This window comes from Triticum aestivum, chromosome 2D (assembly GCF_018294505.1).
Source record: "Triticum aestivum cultivar Chinese Spring chromosome 2D, IWGSC CS RefSeq v2.1, whole genome shotgun sequence".
In the NCBI taxonomy this organism is placed as follows: Eukaryota; Viridiplantae; Streptophyta; class Magnoliopsida; order Poales; family Poaceae; genus Triticum; species Triticum aestivum.
The window spans coordinates 589,820,316-589,842,355 of NC_057799.1; the positions used below are offsets into that span (position 1 = coordinate 589,820,316).

Sequence of the window (22,040 nt, forward strand, 5' to 3'; positions counted from 1 at the left end):
GGTTCCTCTGTTTGCTTCATATTATGGTTGCTCTACTGCTAGTGTCTTACTAGCTTGTTCTGGCTCATCGTGTTCCTTCTCGTAGTTGATTTTCCAGGTGGTACACGTGCAAGCAAACATTTAAACTCAAACCCATCCATCCTCTGTACTATAATGTACTGAAGAAGTAATGTAGATGAATATACATGCAGTTTTATTAAGTGAATGCCATGCAAACAACTAACTTGTTCTTGTTATTTGTCGCACAAATACAATGGTTATGTCCTAGTTGTCATGAGAATATGTTACTGCTACTTTTGTTATTTATCGCCTTTCCTGTGTACAGTTTATCCCTGGTATGCTTCCCTGTTACTACTATATCATCATGGCAAAGCTAACATCTCATTGTGCTCTTTTTCATTTCAGAAGTCAGCCTCCGGCCATGGCGGATCTGCAGACGCCGCTGGTGCAACCAAAGAGGAAGAAGGTTCTGGTGGACTACCTGTTACGGTTTGCGTCAGCTCGTGTGGATAGGAGGTGGATGCCCGCATGGATCCGGCGTCTCCGACCTTGGCATCCACAAGGAGGAGCGGCGACAATTACATACCCAACCATGGGGCAGCAGCAAGTCATGGTTGAGCCTCCCTCTACCTCTCTCACGTTCCCTGGTTTTGCTGCTGCTCTAAATTCACTTTCACTTGACTGAATCTAGTGCTACCGCTGTCAGTCCCTAGTCCCTAGTGCTACTGCTCTAAATTCACTTGCATGTTTGACTAAATTCACTTGGTATTGCACTGCTTGCCAAATTGAGTTGCTTTCCCTAGGCCTAACATGTAAGCTATAATAACTTTGAATCGGTCTGTGGGAAATTGGGCATATTGGTTTGGTAAATATAGAACTGTAGATATGTAGAACTAAAGCGTGGTACTTAGCTATTTAAGTTGTTGGTACTTGGTAGTACCTACACAGTGAAGTCTATTTGATTCAGGAAAACTTGACTTGAGATTTTCTTTCTTATGATTTACTGATGAAACCTTGATTTTTGAATCTTGATGTAGGTATCCCACCGCCGATCCATATCCAGATCAGCTGTGTCGCCGGTTCCACACATAGGTCAACATGCCCTGTTTATATGAATTATTTTGTATCTAGTGACTAGTTGTCACACTGATTAAAATCTCCGCGCAACGAGCAAGTAATCAATGGCCGTGAAGCAACGTTTATAATATTTGTATCCTACCATGCAAAGAAGTAATACTTGACTGCTCGCTAGCAAGATTTCAATCATAATCTGTGCATACTTGTTTATGATATTTGTGTGCCCATGTAAAACGTATGCGGTTCGTCCTAGGCTAGGTCCCAACCCACGTTAGAGCTGCACACTATGATTTCCTCCTGCCAGTGAGATCTGTTCGTACTTGTCAGTAGTCGATGGGACGCTCAAGCTTCACTGCTGCTTCTGCTGTATATTTTTTGTAACCCATGTTTCTACTTGCAATCAGCATACAATTTTGCATCAAATGGTTAAATGTTTCCACATTCTGCAGGATTAGTGCGTCCTGTTGCTTGTTGCTAGCTGTAGGATCTGACTTTTGGTTGTTGTTTTGGTGATGTAGGCCAAGGGAAATGACTACCGTTCCAGGTCTCCGGTCTGGGAGCTCGTGAAGAAGAACAACTACTTCTTGATCAAGCAGTTCGGCAACAGCAACACCAAGGTGCAGTTCAGCAAGGAGCCCAACAACCTCTACAATGTCCACTCCTACAAGTTCTCGGGTCCGTAGCTCTTTGCACTATTTTTAACCCTTTTGTTTGCAAGTGTCTCTACAAGGAGCTAACTTGCTGTGGGGCTGATGTGGTTTCAGGCTTGGCGAACAGCAAGACCGTGGCGGTCCAGCCATCAGCGGGAGAGGACAAGGCTGTTGTCCTGTCCACGACCAAGACCAAGAAGCAGAACACCCCTGCCAAGCTCCAGCACAAGACTCTGATGCGCAAGGAGTTCCGCAAGATGGCCAAGTCTGTCAAGAACCAGGTATTAACTCTAGAGTTTTGTACTTGAATTGCCCTTATGCTTGGCTTCTATGCTACAACTGTAAGTCACGGCTTGTCTATGCTTCCTCCTTGAGTTCAGAGTTGTGGCATGGCATGCTTGATTTTTTGGTGGACTTGTGTCCCTGATGATGCACCGTTGTTGCACTGCCAACCATCAGATGCAGTAGCTGCTCCTGCTTGCTACTCCGCTGCCGCCGCTCATTGTTTTGCTACTGCTCCTGCTAGTTAGTCATTGATGCTGCTCCTAAGAACTGCTCGTAGATGCTGCTACTTGCCACTGTTGATTCCTCCTACAGCCTGGCATCTGCCATTGTAACTTCATGCTGATGTAACATGTGAATCTGTTGGTCCTGCTTATTGTCTTTAAAGAAGTCAATGTACCTACCTATTTTTGTGCTCTGTTATTATCTTTGATTAGTATCAGTTGTGTCTCTTAGAGAGACACTCCTACCTTTTCTGACTTGAGTTGTTAACTATTGTTCCATACTTCTGTTAGCTACAACAAAAATCTTTGAATTTGGTACTGCATGAGTTTTTACTACTGCTTACACAGAGAGTATTTGCTACTACTAAAACAACGATTATGTATGCACTACTACCTGATGAGTGCTTTCTTTGTAATATTTCACCTTGGCATGCATATGTTTGTTCGGTTTGAACTTTGCATGACATGATATAATTATTTACAGTGTTTTTCTCAACTTATTTTCATTGACACTTGATATATACTTAGCTTGTACTTGAAGTTGTGGGTTAATGTGGTGATTTTGTTCTACTTGGATGCATTGGTACCCCCATAATCGAGCGCATGGATGCAATGGCAAGAAGATCATGGCTGTGCGCATCATCAAGCACACCACGGAGATAATAGACCTCCTCACCGATGGTAACTCAATCTAGATCATCACTTTATACTCTCTTACCTTTGTGATGTTAGTATGCTTCTGCTGACTATGCAATGTGACTTACAATTCCTAGCTGTGCATGCTGTAGACTATTGACTGTAGTGTGGTACACTTCCTGGAGCATTGTAATGCCTTACCAAGTAGCAATTGCATGAAGATAGTCCACAACACAAAAACTATGTGTAATGGATCCATGACTTACAATCTGTACGCGAATACCATGTGTAATAACTGTTATTTTTTGCATCGTCTGAACATTGTTTTGCTGCTGTATTGTTTCTCACTCATGATTGATCTACTGCCAGGTGAAGGTTTTCAAATGTTGAAGGAGGAGGACAATAGGAACTTCTGTGATATCTTGTCATCTATTTTCTTTTCTTTGCTATAGAATAGTTTTGTTTGGCACTTACTGGTTCCTTGGACATAAAGCATGTAAAGATATTTTGGGCTCCTATAATATTCCATGTTGCTTTGAAAATGTATCGGAACTGGGCTAGGCCCAAGATAACTTGTAATGTGATGTGTTGTAATGTCAATGGCATAATAAAAGAAGTTGGATTGGATCAATTATTTCGGCCCAGCCCAAGATATATTGAACAATTATTTCTGAGGCGAAAACTTGAGAGGCCTAGCAAAGAAATGGCCCAGAAAAAACAAGACCAAAAAAAATTTGTCAAAAGGGATAGGCAAAGAAATTTAAAAGGCCGAATTACTGGGCCAGGCCCATGTAGCTAGCGAAAATTAATAGAAAAAATATATTAAAAAGACTGAATTAATGGGCTCGGCCCATCTAAAGCACCGAAATGGACTGGGCTGATTCTAAGTAACGACCTTTTGAATTGGTCGCAATTTTACCACGTCAGATTGCCATGTCGGATCCGACGTGGCCTGGGCAGACAGCCAGTGACCAAAACAAAAGGTCATGGGTTCAACGACCTTCTGTTTTGGTCGTAAACGTCTACGACCTTCTCACAGAGAAGGTCGTTAATTTCAGTTTACGACCTCCAGCTTTTGACCTTTTGTTTTTGGTCACAAAAAGGTCGCAAATGAAAATCATTGACCTTTCAGTGACCAATAGTCAAGGTCCCAAGTTGACATATTTCTTGTAGTGTCCAAGGCTAGAATCTAAGTTTTCACCCTGAAGAACCAGACCGAGCATATCCGAACAATGCCTTCAAGAAGGTAACGATGTAAGAGCATCTTCATTGCCAGGTATAACCAACTTGGTCACACCTAGGCTTTCACCCTGAAACTGAAGATTAGGTGCTCGAGAAGCACCATCATCGATGTCACTTATGTGTTGTCGTCGCCTCTTTTCCGTGATCCCAGCAACTGCATGCGTTGTGCGACCGCAACTACTACACAACAATGCCTTTGCGTCAAGTCCGTACATAATTTGCATCTGCCCGCCGATGTCAACCACCGGATCTGAAGAGGGGAAACCTAACGAAGACCCTTGGTGGTCACCGCACTCCAGAGCGAGTCTGTCGTCGCATGTCGGTGTGGTCACCACAAGGACCAACACGGACGGCGGAGCACACCATCGCCGACTACCACCTCGCCCAAGAGAACGCTGCCCATGCCAGTCGACTCAGGAGGCGACATAGCCTGAACTGAAGCACGAAAGGCTATCACCATCATCGGGTCGTGAAGAACCTACTTGGTCAACACAATCCGCAGCTCGACACAGATCCGCCGATGCCGACACGGTCATGCCTGATCCAGGCAAGGAGCCAGCACATCCTGGCGTCTAGCTCTGTGGCTGCATCCTTGTGCAGGCCGCCGGCAGACGTAACAACTAAGAGCTGGCGGCTAGATCACGTCCAAGTATAGCACAAGAAAGTTTTGACCAATAACCTAAAACCGCATCCATTTGAGTGCATGTTGGATATGCAAACAACCCAGCTTAGATTCAATCTGCGATGGGTGTTATCGCCGGGTCTTTTGACCGAGGTAGAGTACGCCACAGCCACCGCCACCGCCACGCGAAGATCCGACTGTCGCCACCGGGGCTCCGCCTCCCGCTACTAAATGCGCCATCAAACGCTGCACATGGAGCTACCAACCATCGTCTCGCAGCCGAACAGAAAGATGTCCCGCCACCGCCGCCATCACACAGGCTTTGCGCGCCGGCCTCCGGCGGTGGCGAGGGGGAGGAGCAAGCAACAGGGTCGAAGGTGTCTATCAAAAGTTCTATATTTTTCATGATTAATTCTTTTGTTGCCACTAGTGTCACTACTGCATCTCTCTCTTCCTCTCTCCCTCTCCCTCTCCCCTGCAGCAAATGTACAAAGGTCATGGAAGTCTACTGAAAAGGTCATATCCAACATAGAGAGCTTGTGTGTTCATCTCATGAACCTATTAAAATGAACAAGAGCCAGTTATGGAGTACTTTTAGGACATAGCCTACCCATTTGTGCAGGCCACTCTACTAGTTATATATTAAAATCATAATACAATTTTCTTCTTCTTCTAAGCACCACATAATCCACATCATCAGAAACATTTTAGCAGTTAGAATTATATATTTATGGCCAGATTTAGCTATAGATCCTAAAGAAATGGATGTGGAGCCACGTAATAGTTATCCTGTTAAGTAAACAAAACGTACATACAACTACAAGTTCACCAACACTTTCTAATTTTTTTGGCTAAAATATGTCAATCGATAGAAGTCCATGTCACCTACTAAGGTGGAAAGATTATTGTTTTCTAATAAAATATAGTATGTCACTAGGAGTCTTTTTTATATATTTAAAGAATTGATTGGTACAAGAAGTGTATGTCACGTACTAAGAGCAAGTATAATAAGGTGGTGTAAGCGGGCTATAAGAATTTAGATATTATGGTTTTGCTGAGTTGGAAGAGATAAAAGATGATATAGATGAGAAGCGGGCTATAGATTTGCGGCCGGCAGTAGCACGGGCTCCAAATTTTTTTGTGAGATTGAAAGGTGGGAAATAGGTTAATAAAGTATTACAACCTCCGTCCCAAAATGTAAGATCATTTTTGAAACTATGACAGTGCCAAAAATGATTCTTTATAGCTAACTACTATATATTTCTCTTAAAAAAGGTTATCCACTGACATGCATGGTAACATGCTATAGACAACCGCTGGCTATATAATTAACCATGCTCAGTAAGGATATTATTGGATTTGGGGGGAAATATTTGTCGTGTGTCTCCCCTGGACACCCTCTCCCTTTTATTAACTCTTTTCAGTTTAGACCCTGTACAACCAGAGTATTACACACACACACACACACACACCAACACTCCCCCTCAAGATGGGCTAAAGATGTCAACCATGCCCATCTTGCTACAGATTACAACACCATCACTAGGTCCTAACCCTTTAGTTAGACAATCTGCTAACTGCTCATCAGATTTTACATAACCTAGCTTTAACATTCCACCATCTATCTTCTCCTTCATGAAGAATCTATCAATTTCGATGTGTTTGGTGCGTTCATGCTGAACAGGGTTGTTAGCAATGTTTATTGCAAACTTGTTATCACAATGCAACACCATTGTGTTGTTTCTTAATACTCGAAGCTCTGACAGCAGGCTCCGCATCCAAATCATCTCACTCATGCTTACAGCCATAGCTCTATATTCAGCCTCTACGGTAGACCTTGCTACAACATCTTGCTTCTTGCTCCTCCATGACACAAGATTACCTCCCACAAATATGCAATAGCCTGATGTGGATCTTCTGTCATCTATGTTGCTTGCCCAATCAGCATCACAGTACCCTTCCACATCAAGGTGTTGGTTTAGTTTGAACCATAGTCCCTTTCCTAGACTTCCTTTCAAGTACCTTAGGATACGGTAAACGGCTTCCATGTGCCCAACCCTTGGATCATGCATATACCGGCTCACCACACTCACTTCATATGATATATCAGGTCTTGTGTGACAGAGGTAGATTAGACGCCCCACTAGCCTTTGATACCTCTCCTTGTTGACAGGATCACCTGACAGAGCACTTATTTTGTGGTTCCTATCCATAGGTGAGGCAATAGGACGACATCCCAACATCCCTGTCTCATTCAGCAGATCAAGAACATATTTCCTTTGGGTCAGAATTACTCCCTTGGATGAGCGAGCAATCTCAACCCCAAGAAAATACCGAAGTGGTCCAAGATCTTTGACCTCAAATGCATTTCCCAGTCTCTCCTTTAGGTCCTTGATTTCTTTTGCGTCATCACCAGTTATCACTATATCATCAACATACACTGCTAGAATAGTTATGTGTTTCTGCCTATCCATGTAGAAGACCGTATGGTCTCCATTGCACTGGGAGTATCCCATCCCAACAACCACGCGTTTGAATCTATCAAACCATGCCCGGGGAGATTGATTCAGACCATATAAAGATTTCTTAAGCTTGCATACCTTTCCATCTGTTTGACTATTTCCGAATCCAGGTGGTATCTCCATATAGACCTCCTCATGTAGGTCCCCATGGAGGAATGCATTTTTCACATCCAATTGATGAAGTGCCCATTCAAAATTCACAGCACAAGAAACTAGTGTCCTCACAATGCTCATCTTTGCTACTGGTGCAAAGGTCTCATCATAGTCTATTCCATAAGTTTGACTATAACCTTTCGCAACCAATCTTGCCTTGTACCTGTACACCTTCCCCTCAGGGGTTTGCTTCACTGTGAACACCCACTTGCAGCCCACTATCCTTTTTCCTGGTGGGAGTAGCACAAGATCCCATGTCTTGTTCTTTGGAGAGCACTAAGCTCTTCCTTCATAGCCTCCTTCCACCTGGGATCCTGCTTTGCTGTTCTCCAATCATTTGGAACGGATACAGATTGAAGAGATGAAATGAATGCTTTGTATGCAGGTGAAATGCATGAGTATGACACAAAATTAGCAATGTCATGTTCAAAACCATACAAATCTGGGGGCTTTCCAGCATTACTTCTAATTGCTCTGCGTTGGGCAATAGGTAATTCTAAATGCAATGGAGAGGGAGAAGCATCATCACCTATCTCTAATGACGGTGAGGATCTTGATGGTGAGAGGCCCGGAGAGATGACTGGAACACGAATGTCATCCTGGCACTGTGGCTGCTCTAGGGGTTCAGTCTGTTGTAGTTCCTCCTCAGCTCGCGCAACTTGCTCATTTTCAACTATTGTTCGCACCCCCTGATCGCGAAGATGCCTTCTCTGGTACACCTGCAACTCCTTGGTTGCAACCGGTCTCTCAGGAGAAGAAATCACCATAGGGTAGGGAATGGTTCCCACAACAACTCCTTCCTCTCCCATAGTGCCTCCAACAACTGCTTCTTCTCCCGTAGTGCATCCACTCTCCCCCTCTCTCCTGTCATCACCCTTAATGATATCACCCTTAATGATAGGGGAGAACTCACCCAAAAACTGCTCCAGGTCCCCTGCATTCTTGTAGTATGGCTCAGACTCCCGAAAAGTCACATCCAACTCACGAACAACTTCTTCTCAATCGGATTCCAGCACATATATCCCTTCTTTTTTGATGCATAGCCAACAAAAATACACTTTTTTGCCCTGGGATCCAGCTTGTCTATACCTGGATGGTGATCATGGACAAAGCACACACATCCAAACACCTTCGGAGGTAATTTAAAATTCTCTTTCACCCAGTAGAATTTCACATGGAGACTTCATACCCAAAACTCTGGATGGCATACGGTTTATCAGATAGGCTGCTGTCATCACAGCTTCACTCCATAAATTCTTCGGTATATTCATTTGAAACATCAATGATCTGGTAACCTCCAAGAGGTGTCTATTCTTTCGTTCGGCAACTCCATTTTGTGTTGGGGTCCCAACACAATTGGTTTGATGAATCATTCCCTGATCTGAGAGATAAGCATCAAAAACATAATTAATATACTCTGTCCCATTATCCGAGCGAAGAATTCGAACCTTCTTGTCAAATTGAGTGGCCACCATTTTGTGGAAGTCCTGGAAGCATGTGAGAACTTCACTCTTCTGCTTCATCAAGTAGATCCACGTCATACAAGTGTGACAATCAATGAATGTGGCAAACCATCTAAAACCACTCATAGATGTAACAAAACAAGGACCCCAAACATCTGAATGTATTAATAAGAACGGTTCATTACTTCGGAGACCAGTACTAGGATAAGTTGCTCGGGTATGTTTGCTAAACTCACAAGCATCACACACTAATTTGCTTCAATTTGCTTTCTTAAATAACTCAGGATACAAGAGACTCAAACTCCCAAAAGAAAGATGTCCTAGGCGACAATGATGCAACAAAATCTCAGCCTCAACACCTCCTACAGCCACAACGAGCGTGATTTCTCCTTGATCAATATACCACAGTCCATTACGCCACGTTCCAGTTCCAATCATCTTCCCGGTCCTATTCTCCTGGAAAAAACAATCATCCTCATCAAATATAACTCTGCACTTGAACTGTTTAATAGCAGAACTCACTGAAAGGAGATTGACTGGGAATGAAGGGACATGCAGAACTGAAGCTAATGCTAGTGACGGTGTGCATTCTACAGAACCTACACCCTTGATTGGTTGAAAGGTTCCATCTGCTATCTGAATGGTCTCTGAATAATCATGTGGAGTATAAGATGCAAATGCATCAAGGGAACCAGTAACATGTCTAGATGCCCCTGAATCTATAATCGAGTCAACATGAGGATGTATATATGTAGATGCAAGAGCCTGAGCCGGAGTACCTTTGCCCACTTGGGCATAGTTGGCATAATTACCAAAGTGATCCGCCTGAGGTATCGTGTCAGATCCCTGTGAACTTTCTGATGTATGGCTCTTCTGCCATTTCTCCCATTGTGCTGCTTGCTCACCCGTAAGCATGATGTGTGATGTTTCCCCTGCAACAGCATAGGCTCTAGTGCTGACACGACCTCTGCCACGTCCACCACGACCCCCATGATCACCACCTCGTCCTCCATGGCCCTCACCCCGGCCTCCACGGCCACCACCACGGGTCGCGCGTCCGCGTCCTCCAGATGGTGGAGCATAACACTCATAGCTCAGATGTCCTGTCCTTCCACAATTGTAGCATTCTCTATTGTCAGCCACATACACTGACCGAACAGGATTGCTGCTACCCACCATCACCCGCAGGCGAACCTCCTCCTGGACCATTGCTGAAATCGCCTCTTCCATAGTAGGCAATGTTGTCTGGTGAAACATGGCAGCCCTCCTTGGCTCAAACTATGTATTCAACCCCTTTAAGAAGTGTGTAACCCTTCTACGTTGCTGCCAAGCTTCACCAGCCTCAATATCACAAGAACATGTCAATTGCAATGGATCATAGTGGTCCAAATCAGACCATAGTTGCTGCAGCTCACTGGCTTACTCTTGGACAGTTTTCTCCCCTTGCTTGAGTTCACCCACCTTACTCTGGACCTCCACCATCATCATCACATTGCCAGCCCCAGAGTACATATTGCTCAACGTCTTCCAAATCGTCGGTGCACTTGCAATTGCTTCTATCATCCTAGAAATCGATGGAGAGATGGAATTCATCAACCATGCTGCAACCACAGAGTTGGTGGTGTTCCACACTCGCCAATCAACACTTGTTCTATCTGCAGGTTCTATGAATGTTTCCTGCACACAGTGCTCTACACCCTTTGTCCTCAAGATCAACTTCGCCCTCCTTGACCAGCTCAGATAGTTCTTGCTCCCGTCTAACTTCAATTCATTCGGCGTCAGCTCTAGCTTCAACTCGGGTGTTCCCACGGGAGCTTTTGATCCCATTATCCCCATTGCCATAAGATCCTGCAGCAAACTTCTCATATCACCTTTCGTAACGAGTGTGGATTCTCCCTGAGCCTCCTTCTCCAGCTTATCTTGTGCTGCTTTCTTTGCAGCTTCAACCTCCTCAGGATTCATCTCCGTTGAACGCAAGAACAGAGCTCCCCAACTGCTGCACTTCCTCACATAAGAAAACAACAGGGAGTAGAAACAAGCCTCCTTTCTTCACTCCCTTTCCTTTCCTACCCAGCAGCTGTCTTCTTCCTCCCCTTACTCACCCCTGTGAGCAATCTTCCAGCTGCAGATCCCCTTCTTCCCAGCCTTCGAATCCTGCACAGCCAGCCGTCTGGCTAGCCTCACCAGCTGCACGCCAGCGAGCAGCTCTCCACCTCCACGCACGGTCAATTCCCCCCCTCACCTCCGGCCACCATGGAGCAGCACTCCTCCATAGTCGCCGCCGCCACCACCACCCCTTGGAAACCTAGCTCTAATACCATATTGGATTTGGGGGAAAATATCTGTCGTGTCTCTCCCCCTGGACACCCTCTCCCTTTTATTAACTCTTTTCAGTTTAGACCCTGTACAACCAGAGTATTACACACACACACACACACACACACACACACACACACACACACACCCCAACATATATATAATGGTGTTCTAAAAGAAAAAAAGACCTCCAAGGTGATGTTTCCCGTTTGTGTTTGGCCCAGCCCTGCGTGTGTCAAGACTAAGTTCCCACGGAACGTGGTATGACACCTCCGATAGAACAAAAGATGAATCCCTCACATTTTCGAGGGCAAGTTTGTTAGTTATATCTAAAATACTCACTCTGTCCATAATATAAGACTTTTTTGCAAGCTAATGTAGCTTGTGAAACGTCTTATATTGTGGGACGGTGGGAATACACGGCCTGGAGCTAGTGCATACAAGAAGGTGTATTATGACACCATGTTAGTCTATACAAGCATCATGACACAATCACCTGCAAAAAAGCATCATGACACAATAACACAAGCCATCTCATAGGGAAAAAGTAGGATTATCAATTCATATTTTTTTTTATTTTTCCTTCTATATCCAAGTCACCTAGTGAACATTGTGTACGATCAACATCCAACCATTCCCATGCACGACTCATTCATATATAATAACCTACACACTAAGATTTATTGCAATTACATGTTGCTAAATTGCATTCCTTTTATACTTCAGTTTTACCGCGAATAATGTACAACTTTAGGTGATAATCAACAGAGAATTAGGAAAACTGAAATAATAACGCAAACAAAAAGGGAAGTACAGCACTATAGAGAGGTATCACCCATACCCAAAAAGACCAAGTGACAAAGACAATTCCCACATGCAACTTGAACTGATTAATTGTTAAGAAACAATAGTTTGTCCAACTTGATCACTCGAAGAAGGCAATTTATGTCAGATCATCTGTAGACGGACTCGAGAGGCCGGATTCAAGCTCATGTGATGAATGCACGGCCGTGCTATCCATCGCCGGCCTTCCTGGTCGATCGATCTGAGAAGTTGTGCTTGTCAGCAGGGCAACTATTGCAGACATGGTTGGCCTGTCGCTGGGCATTTCTTGGACACAGAGGAGTCCAATCTGGATGCATCGTTTCAGCCCGGACAAGAGCTCAGGCTCAGATTCAGGAAGTGGCAATGCTATTGATGTGTCAAGAAGTTCCACGGTCTTGCTCTGTTCCCAGAGTCCCCAAGCCTGCCAAAGGAGATTTGCTGACTTTTTATTCGAGCATGTAGAATCGTGTATAATGGTCTTGCATCTCAAAATGAAAAATGGTGAATTGTCTTTATTTACTTTGAAAAACTGTGCAGATGCATTGACTTGAAATTTAAATTTCAATGTATTCAACGCTGGCATTGCAATAAACCAAATTGAGGTATCGCCCCTTCGTGTAAAACGCATCTGAACCATTTTTTTCAAGTTTTTCTTATTTCGATCTGGCTATTTTCGAACAACATATTAGAAAATAAATTTAGCATACAATGGTTAAGCAACCGCTAACTAAAGCAGGACTTACATGCAAAAGTAGCCTCTGCATGCTGCCGTTCCTTTGCCCGCTGAGCGTCTCCAAGAGGATAACTCCAAAGCTGTAGACGTCGCATTTCAGTGTCATCTCTCCTTGTCTCTCGTACTCCGGGGCTGCATATCCCCTTCATGAAACCAACAATGTGAGGTATATATCGAGTAATCATGTCGTCTCAATTTCTTCTAGTGAAGATATATATTTTTACTTACGGTGAAACAACAACTGTCTGATCAGGCGCCATCTGATCAACGGCGAACAGCTTCGCGGTGCCAAAGTCCGCAACCTTGGCATTCCATTCGTCGTCCAGAAGAATGTTGCCCGGCTTGAGGTCCCTGTGGATTACACTCTTGCCCGATCCACCGTGAAGGTATGCAACACCATGCGCGATGCCGTGGATTATTTCCAGTCTCTTTGCCCAGTTCAGTGAAGCACGAAGGCTAGGTGTGCCTATCCACACCAAATATATAAAAATAATTTCATTACATACTTCCATCTAGTATTATAGTACAACAACACCTAGAATTGACACATAGAAATTTCAAACAAAGTGACCAAGTGAGCTAGGAGGCATGAATGCGTTCCAAACGCATGAAGTTTCCGAGAGGTGCGTAGTTTGATTTTTCATAATAAGTGGAAAAATATTATGAGTTTCAGAAAGTAGGTAGTACCGAATATGTAGACGTTCAAGCTCTTGTTCTCCATGTATTCATAGACGAGTATCCTCTCCTTGCCTTCGTTACAGTAAGCAAGGAGGCGAACGAGACTGCCATGCCGGAGGCCGGCCATCACTTCTACTTCTCTCGCGAAATCTTTCTTGCCTTTCCTAGTGAGAGCCGCCTGCTTAAGCCTCTTAACAGCAATCATTTTTCCTTGAGGCAGCTGCCCCTGTGATTTTGAAGTTGTAGATGTTAGTCAGGATTTTGAATTCAGAGCTTGGCAATGACAGTTCTCTGTATGCCAGTATCAAAACTGATGAATTTTTTCCGTGAATTATGGTCACGCCGCTCACCCTTCAACATTAGTTTTAGAATGTTAAACTTTCCATATGCTATTGTCGAAATTTTACGAAGTCTATGCAAAAAATTCCAGTTGACATGATGTATATATGTAAAAGGAAAACAAAATTTTCATACAATAAGCACTGACCTTATAAACAATGCCGAATCCACCTTGACCGATAATATTACTCTCAGAAAAATTTCCAGTGCCATGCTTTATAGTAGCTAGATTTAGCAAAGGAACGGCCATGGATGGATTTTGAGGAATAGCGCCTGAAACGAGACCATCATGTCATTATGTATTAACAAGTGGTATGATTAATTGGCTATTAACAAGTTTGAAACTGTCTTATGTAGCAAATATTGGTAGCTTCCCTTTTCTCCTCAATGAAAGATAAACAGCAGAATGAACCATCAGAGTAGAATTTACCTAAGATTCTGCACTTCCATCTCCACCAAAACACAAAGACGACCAGAAGAAGAGTAACAATAGAAGCTACAGGTGCCACAACAAGTGCAGTAGGAAACCCTTTACTTTTGCGGCCATGGCCATCTGCTACTGCTATGCATGGCAGCAAAAGGAAAAAATCAGAGTGCAAATCAGTACTTATCCATATGCAAAAACTTCATAAATAGTTTGATTGTGACCTTAAACACTGATCTTTTTGGTGCAATATTTATAAGAAAAAAGTATATCTTTTGTCTCACAATTTTTGGCGGAATCTAGATTTGGTCCTCAACTCTGAAATCGGACAATTTGCACCCCCATCCCACCCCCAACTACTGAAACCGGACAAGGTTTGTCCCTAGTCTCAGTTTTGACTAGTTTTGGTTCTGACTCACCCCGGGTTAGCCGGTGTTGACTTAAATTCGCATACTATTTTAAAATTGGGTAACTTTGTCGAAAATCGCATACCTTTCTCAAATCCGCGTACACTTTGGAAGTTCGTGTACTCTTTTAAAATCACGTTCTTTTTTTTTCAAATCTGTGAAAGTTTTCCAAATCAGAGTGTATTTTTTTTCAAATCCGTGTTCTTTTCCTGATTCGCATAACTTTATAAAATTCACGTACTTTTCAAGTTGCTGTAATTTTTTCAAATCCATGAACTTTTTTGAAATCCAGTGTTTTTCCCAAATCAGCATACCTTTTTCAAGTATGCGTACCTTTTCTAGTTTGCGATTTTTAGAAATTCATGAACTTTTTCCAAATAAAGTATGTAATTTTGAAAAAATATGCGGATGTGAAAAAAGCATGCACATTTAAAAAAATACGGATTTGGAAAAAGTACACGAATTTGGAAAAATTGCAAACTTGGAGAAGGTATGCCGATTTGCAAAAATTACATGAATTTCAAAAAAGTATGCGGATTTGAAAAAAGCACAAGAATTTCAAAATTGTTCAAGGATTTAAAAAAGTGCACGAATTTGAAAAAATTATGCGACCTTAGAGAAGTATGTGAATTTCAAAAGAGTTGATGCATACGAAAAAAGTACGTTAATTTGAGTCAGCATGGTCAAAACCAGGGTGAATCATCAATAAAACTGGTCAAAACTGAGTCGAGGTATGAACCATGTACACGATTTCAGTAGTTGGGGTTGCAAGTTGTCTGGTTTCGGAGTCAAGGGACCAAATCTAGACTCCGCCAAGAGTTAAGGAACAAAAAGTATACTTTTCTCGAGAGCAGGGTTTTGGTTCCCGACTCAGATGAGCCCTGGATTGAACAGTAAATGCGTTTAAATTATCAAACAAATTCAAAGAAAATTGTGGTGAAAGATGCTTAATCCTGGGATGCTCGTGCAAATTTTGGTGAGGTTTGGACATTCGAGGAGCTCGTGGCAAAAAAAATCCAGGTCTAAGAGAAGCATTTGAAAAACTATACTATTCATGCCTCGATTTGTCTTTTTTGCCGCCCGCGCCCCGAATGTCCAAATGTCATCAAAATTTGCATGAACATCACACACATGCGCATCTTACTTATATAAAAAATTTAAGATTTTTTTTCTATTTTTGGCGTCACCAGGCTTTTCTGAACCCGGGCTCCAAAGTGGATTATCGACTTTTCTCTATTTACAATGGGTGTGGCTAGGTCTCAGCTAAGATTTAACCAAATCTCAGTCAAATGACATAACATGCCAAAAAAACTGAAAAGAAAATTTTGCATGAATCTCAATGTAAGATTTCACGAACATGACATTGACCGAGACTTTGTTTAAATCTCAATCGACTGAGATTTAGCAATGCTGATTTATAATGTCCATTTGCATGTAAGTCAATTCTGAAATCATTCGCCCGTTAGATAAAAAAGATATGTATTTGTAAGCCCAGTCAATTTCTTTCATGATAGAATGACATGAAGGCAGGATTACGTGGATGGATAATGTGTACATACCGAATTCTGACTTTGACAACCTCAGGAAGAGATCCTGCTTGCTGTCAATAAGGCGCAGGTCAACGATGGCATCCGTCCACATGACGCAGCCGCTACGGTTGCCGCCGCCCCGGATATCGGCGGCGGCGTAGGCCAAGCACGAGCAGTTGGCGAGGCACTTCGCCGAGCACTCGTCCAGCGTGGCGACGTCCAAGTCCACCGTCGCATTCTGCGTGTCGGGAAGCTTGACTCTCGGCACCACCTTGAAGTGGTCAGTCGTCGTCCCGCCGCCACACTCCAGTCCCGCGTCTCGTCGACATCCGCCCGCGTACTGCTTCATCCGCCACGCCGACGGCGAGTCGGGGCTGAACCCCGGCACGCAGCCGCAGAACGACGACGACGCCGCCTCGGGGTTGCAGAGGCCGAACGACCCGCACTTGGCGTAAGCTTCGCAGGTGTTATCCCTCGCCGCCCTGGTGAAGTAGGGGATCCACTCCCCGGTGTCCGCCTTCCATACCAGCCGCTCCGCCACGCCAGTGTAGTTCACCACGACGCGAGTCAGCGGCGCGCCGGGCACGGCGGTGTACCCGTACGTTATCTCCGTCGACCTGTCCGTCAGGCCACTCACGTGCAGCGGGTACATGTCCGCGTACGTCGACGCCTCCTCGACGCCGTTGAAGATGAGCCCGTTCCACGGCCCCGTGCGGTACGCCTTGACGTCGCGGTACCACAGGACGAGCTCCGGGAGCCCCTTGGTTTCCAGCGTGCGGCGGTAGTCACCCGGAGACGGGTCGTCGGCCGATCGCCACGACGTGAGCTGCAGCTCGGATTTGGCCCACAAGATCTTGCCCAGCTTCATGCCGGGCAGCAAGGTGTCCGACGGGTGGTCGAACGACTGCCACCGGTAGGCGTCGCTGCTGCCGTTGCGCACGACCAGGTTGCCGGACTCGAGAAGCTGAGCCGTCGCGGCGGAAGGGCCGCCGGAGAAGTACGAAGACCAGACCGTCCGGCGGGAGCCGTCGAGGAGGACGAGGGTGGCCGCGTCGTTGAACACCAGCATGCCGGACCTGTCGGGCAGAGGCTGGTCGCGGTTGGCGACCCAGTAGACGGTGTGGTTGGACACGGAGAACCATATGCCGAGGTACCTCTTGGTGGACGCCCCGGGAGAGAAGAAGCCGAGGGTGAAGGTGCCGCTGCCGCCGGCCGAGACGAGCGTGTCGCCGTCGGCGTCGGTGAGGTTCTGGCCTTTCTCGAGCTTGTCAGCGGCGGGGGCCTGGATGGGAAGGAGCGAGATGCATAATGCCAAGAAGAGCAGCCGGAGGAGGATAACCTTGCCGGTTGCCCTCATGACGGATGTTTGCTTGCTTGTGCTGTTCTGTTGCTGCACATCGGAGAAATAATGTTGGTCATGCACTGAAGGCGTTTCTTGGCATCCGAAACAGAAGATAAATTATCCTAGTCTAGCTAGTTCAACGCCGGCTAACCAGCTGGTCGGTACTTGAAAATGGCATTTTTTTAAATCGCTGAATTAAATTTCCAAGAACTTGCAACCGTATATCCAAATTGATTTCAATTGTCAATGTGAGGGGAGGAGAGGTCATACGCTTCAGAAATAGTATTAGCTCAAGCAGGTGGTTCTAGCTAGACTGATTAGAGTAATGGATCAAAGCTAGGCGCGTCGGATGTGACTATCCAATGTGTTGCCAACTGGTCATCGCTACTATCAACACTGGTGTTGCCAACTTGCCATGATCTACAGGCCTCCATGCCGTAATTTTGTCAACCCAATACTTAATAAAAATCAATACTTTTTCGATTAGATCTTAAGAAATCATGGACGGTAGATTAGAGCGGGCGATGCGAACCAACCTGTGGTTGGATGGTTAGAGGGACACTGGTATCCCCAGCCCATCTGGGTTTAAGTCCTGGTGCTCACATTATTTCTGAATTTATTTCCGGATTTCCGACGATGTGCTTTAAGTGGGAGGAGGCATTTCCGTCGACGATGTGGTGCCTACGGTGACTTCGTAAATCTCAAGACGATATGCCGGCTCAGTCTCTAGAAGGTGCTAATAGAGGTAGGGTGTGCGTGTGCTTTCATAGGGGAGAGTGTATACGCGTATGTATGAGTCTCCTGATTTGTCACTTTCATATACTAGTGGGAAATTTTCATTATAGAACTTAACTTGTATATTCCGATGACGGGCTTCCTCAAATGCCCGAGGTCTTCATGAGCAAACAAGTTGTATGCACACACACTTAGTTTCAGTATTAAGTTTTCATACACTTAGCTCTAGTGCATCCATTGCATGGCAATCTCTACTCCTCGCATCAATATCCATTGAAAGGCATCTCCATTGCCTATCGATCCGCCGAGTTAATACTAGATTTTCTCTACTATTGTCTTCCCTTATTCCTACCAACATATTCTATTCCACCCGTAGTGCTAAGTCCATGACTCATGCTCATGTACTGAGTGAAGTTGAAAATGCTGAATCGCGTGAAAAAAGTATAATGCAATTGCCTGATATAACACCGGGGTGCTCATGACTTGTACTTATGTTAGGAAGACAGGGTCATGCCATGCTTACATAATTCAATGAGTAGATAACCGTCACGTCCAGTAAACACCTCTCCAGCATTGAAGATACGCGGACACCAAGGACGCGATGCGGGTGGTGCCTGTAGAAGGACAAGATGTGGACTGTGCAATCGCGATGTATTGATCGGTGCACCAGGCACGTATATATAAGTACAGAGGTGGGCCACAACCTCAACTATACAAAGGAAACAGGAGGTGGGCCCTACACACAAATATACACGTACACAATATACTCAACACCCCCCCTGCAGTCGAAGCGGCGCCAGTGACGCAAAGACTGGAACGAAACTCCTCGAAGGTGGAAGTCGGCAGACCCTTCGTCATCACATCGGCGAACTGTTGTGCAGTCGGCACATGAAGAACCCGAATGCATCCGAGAGCCACCTGCTCGTGCACAAAATGAATGTCCAGCTCAATGTGTTTAGTCCGGCGATGATGAACGGGGTTGGCGGAGAGGTACACCGCGGAAACGTTGTCGCAGTAGACAACCGTAGCCTGGGAGACGTCGTGATGCAGCTCCTGAAGTAACTATCGTAGCCAGGTGCACTCAGCAACAGCGTTGGCCACAGCTCGGTACTCAGCCTCTGCGCTGGAGCGCGAAACCGTGGGTTGTCGCTTGGATGACCACGAGACGAGGGAAGGACCGAGGTAGACGCAGTAGCCAGAGGTGGACCGACGAGTATCTGGGCAGCCAGCCTAGTCCGCATCAGAGTAGGCCATCATCTCCAGAGAAGTGGACGCCGTGAGTGTCAGCCCGAGGGTCATCGTGCCGCGGATGTAACGGAGGATCCGCTTCACGAGAGTCCAATGGGAGTCACGAGGGGCGTGCATGTGGAGACACACCTGCTGAACAGCATACTGAAGATCCGGTCTGGTGAGAGTCAAATACTGAAGAGCACCGACGATAGACCGGTAGAAAGGAGCATCCGACGCTGGCAAGCCCTCGAGAGCAGAAACCTTGGCCTTCGTGTCAACAGGAGTAGCAACAGGGTGACAGTTGAGCATGCCAGCACGCTCAAGAAGCTCATGCGCATACTTCTGCTGATGAAGAAAGAAACCGTCCGGGCGCCGAACGACCTCAATGCCAAGGAAATAATGTAGAGCACCCAAGTCCTTGATGGCAAACTCGTCACGCAGCCGAAGAGTAATTTGCTGAAGAAGAGCTGCGGAGGAGGCCGTCAGGATGATGTCGTCGACGTAAAGGAGCAAATATGCAGTCGTGTCACCATGGCGATAGACAAACAATGAGGCGTCCGAACGAGTGACGCTGAAACCCAGTGTCTGAAGAAACCCGGCAATCCGCTGGTACCAGGCACGGGGTGCTTGCTTGAGTCCGTAGAGAGATCGGGACAGCAGAGACACATGGCCAGGAAGTGAGGCATCGACAAAACCGGTGGGCTGCTCACAATACACCTGCTCCTCAAGATGGCGGTAGAGAAAAGCGTTGGAGACATCCATCTGATGAACATGCCAGCTTCGGGACACCGCAAGCTGGAGGACGGTGCAGATCGTGCCCGGTTTAACAACTGGGGCAAACGTCTCAGTGAAGTCCACTCCAGCACGCTGGCGGAAACCACGAACCACCCAGCGAGCCTTGTAGCGCTCAAGAGTACCATCTGAGCGGGTCTTATGGCGGAAAACCCACTTGCCGGTGATGACGTTGGCGCGAGGAGGCCGGGGAACCAGTGTCCAGGTACGGTTCCGCTGAAGAGTGTCGAACTCTTCCTGCATCGCCGCAAGCCAGTGTGGATCACGAAGGGCTGCGCGAGCGGACGCGGGAAGAGGAGACGGCTCCACGGTGGAGGCGGCGAGGACATACTCATCGTGCGAGTACCGGAGGCTCGGACGATGAACACCGGTGCGGGCCCGTGTAACAGGGCCAGTCGGCGCCATCGGAGCCACCGGCGAGGCGGCCGGCGACACGGGCGAGGCGGCCGGCGTCGTAGCCAGCCAGGGGGCCAGCGTCGGGGCCGGCGAGGCGGCCGGCGTCGGGGCCGGCGAGGCGGCCATCGTCGAGGCAGCCGAAGTGGCGCCCGAGTCGGGGGCGGCGGGTGAAGGAGGGGCGCCAGCCGCGCCGTCGGGGTCGGCCGAGGAGGCCGAGGATGCAGGCGCCGGCGTGGGAGCGCGAGGACCGCCAAAGCCCGGAGGCGGTCCACGGGTCGAACGGGGCCGTCCACCTGACGGAGTCGCCAGAGGGCCGCGGTGGCCGGCGGTGACGAGCCGACAAGAGGTACCTGCTGCTGAAACGGAAACACCATCTCATCAAAGTAAACGTGTCGGGAGGGAGGCAGTGGCGGAAGCGGGGGCGATCGGCGGCAGCGGCCTCGGGAGAGGCGGCGGCGGCGGAAGGCGGGGTGGTGGGGAAGGGGCGGCGGAAACCAGCGGCGGCGGCGGCGACCGAGAAGACGGTGGCCGCGGCGGCGGCTGATGGCGGCGGCGGGGAGGAGTGGCGGCGGGGAGGAGCGGCGGCGGCTTAGGGTTTTAGGATCGTGCTGCGATAGATACCATGTAGAAGGACAAGATGCGGGCTCTGCAATCGCGATGTATTGGTCGGTGCACCAGGCACATATATATAAGTGCAGAGGTGGGCCACAACCTCAACTATACAAAGGAAACAGAAGGTGGGCCCTACACACAAATATACACGTACACAATATACTCAACAGTGCCCTCGGCCGGTGAGTCGTTTCGACGCGAGTGAGAGCTCACGTCCACTCTGGGCCAGTGTCAATATGGAGTGTCTGCTCTAGAATTGCATGAATGTGGTAAAATGACTTCGGGCAGGAAAGGGCACGGGCGAGGGAGAGGGCTTGGGTGCGCCAGGGTTGTCGGACGCTTACTTGGCAGCAGTTCGAACGACCGCAAAACCCCATTCGCTTTCGGTTTGCGAGAAAAATAGCGACCGGACTACCGAGCGGATCGATACAGGACTGTGTTAGATGTAAAATACGTCCGGACCACACGATCCGGATGATTGCGGCTAGTTTGAGAGTCTACGTTAGAGATGACATTAAGTCATTGGTTCAAAGCTGCTAGCGAAGGTTTTTTTTACGGTTGTGTGTACCAGGAGCAGGCCGAGCAGCTGAGTGCTGGCTGAGGCATAATATGGCGATTGGCCGTAGCCGAAATCGCTAATTACGGAGTACTTTTTGCAAAGATTATTCACATCTTTTCAGGTTGCGATAAATGACACACTCCATATACACTACTTGTCGCAATCTGGAAGTTTTTCTTTTTTTCCATAGATTCGTTCATTCAAAATGTTTTATCTTTTAAACAGTGCGTCCAAATCTCGAACCATTTTCAC

At 46.6% G+C, this 22,040-nt stretch overlaps 2 protein-coding genes and 1 pseudogene across 5 annotated transcripts; 1 reads left to right on the forward strand and 2 right to left on the reverse strand.

The window, feature by feature from the left end:
* Positions 1 to 1,605: 1,605 nt before the first annotated feature.
* LOC123050203 (60S ribosomal protein L28-1-like) lies at positions 1,606 to 2,067 on the forward strand (annotated as a pseudogene).
* A 4,037-nt stretch (positions 2,068 to 6,104) lies between these two features.
* Positions 6,105 to 11,205, reverse strand: LOC123054756 (uncharacterized mitochondrial protein AtMg00810). Of its 4 annotated transcripts, none has more exons than XM_044478598.1 (2): positions 9,684 to 11,205; positions 6,105 to 9,327 (listed from the first exon to the last, which is right to left on the reverse strand). In XM_044478598.1, the coding sequence occupies exon 2, from the start codon at positions 7,487 to 7,489 to the stop codon at positions 6,218 to 6,220; it is 1,272 nt and encodes a 423-aa protein (XP_044334533.1). In that variant the 5' UTR covers positions 7,490 to 9,327; positions 9,684 to 11,205; the 3' UTR covers positions 6,105 to 6,217. The 4 variants fall into 4 exon arrangements, with proteins under 4 accessions (XP_044334533.1, XP_044334532.1, XP_044334535.1 ...); XM_044478597.1 differs by having other exon boundaries at positions 9,651 to 11,205; XM_044478600.1 differs by having other exon boundaries at positions 9,015 to 9,327.
* Positions 11,206 to 12,130: 925 nt separating this feature from the next.
* On the reverse strand, positions 12,131 to 17,479 carry LOC123050204 (G-type lectin S-receptor-like serine/threonine-protein kinase At4g27290). Its single transcript, XM_044473029.1, has 8 exons — positions 16,153 to 17,479; positions 14,193 to 14,324; positions 13,911 to 14,035; positions 13,433 to 13,649; positions 13,108 to 13,211; positions 12,974 to 13,047; positions 12,756 to 12,888; positions 12,131 to 12,541 (listed from the first exon to the last, which is right to left on the reverse strand). Exons 1-8 carry the CDS (start codon positions 17,477 to 17,479, stop codon positions 12,131 to 12,133), a joined length of 2,523 nt encoding a protein of 840 aa, XP_044328964.1.
* Between the last annotated feature and the right edge of the window lie 4,561 nt (positions 17,480 to 22,040).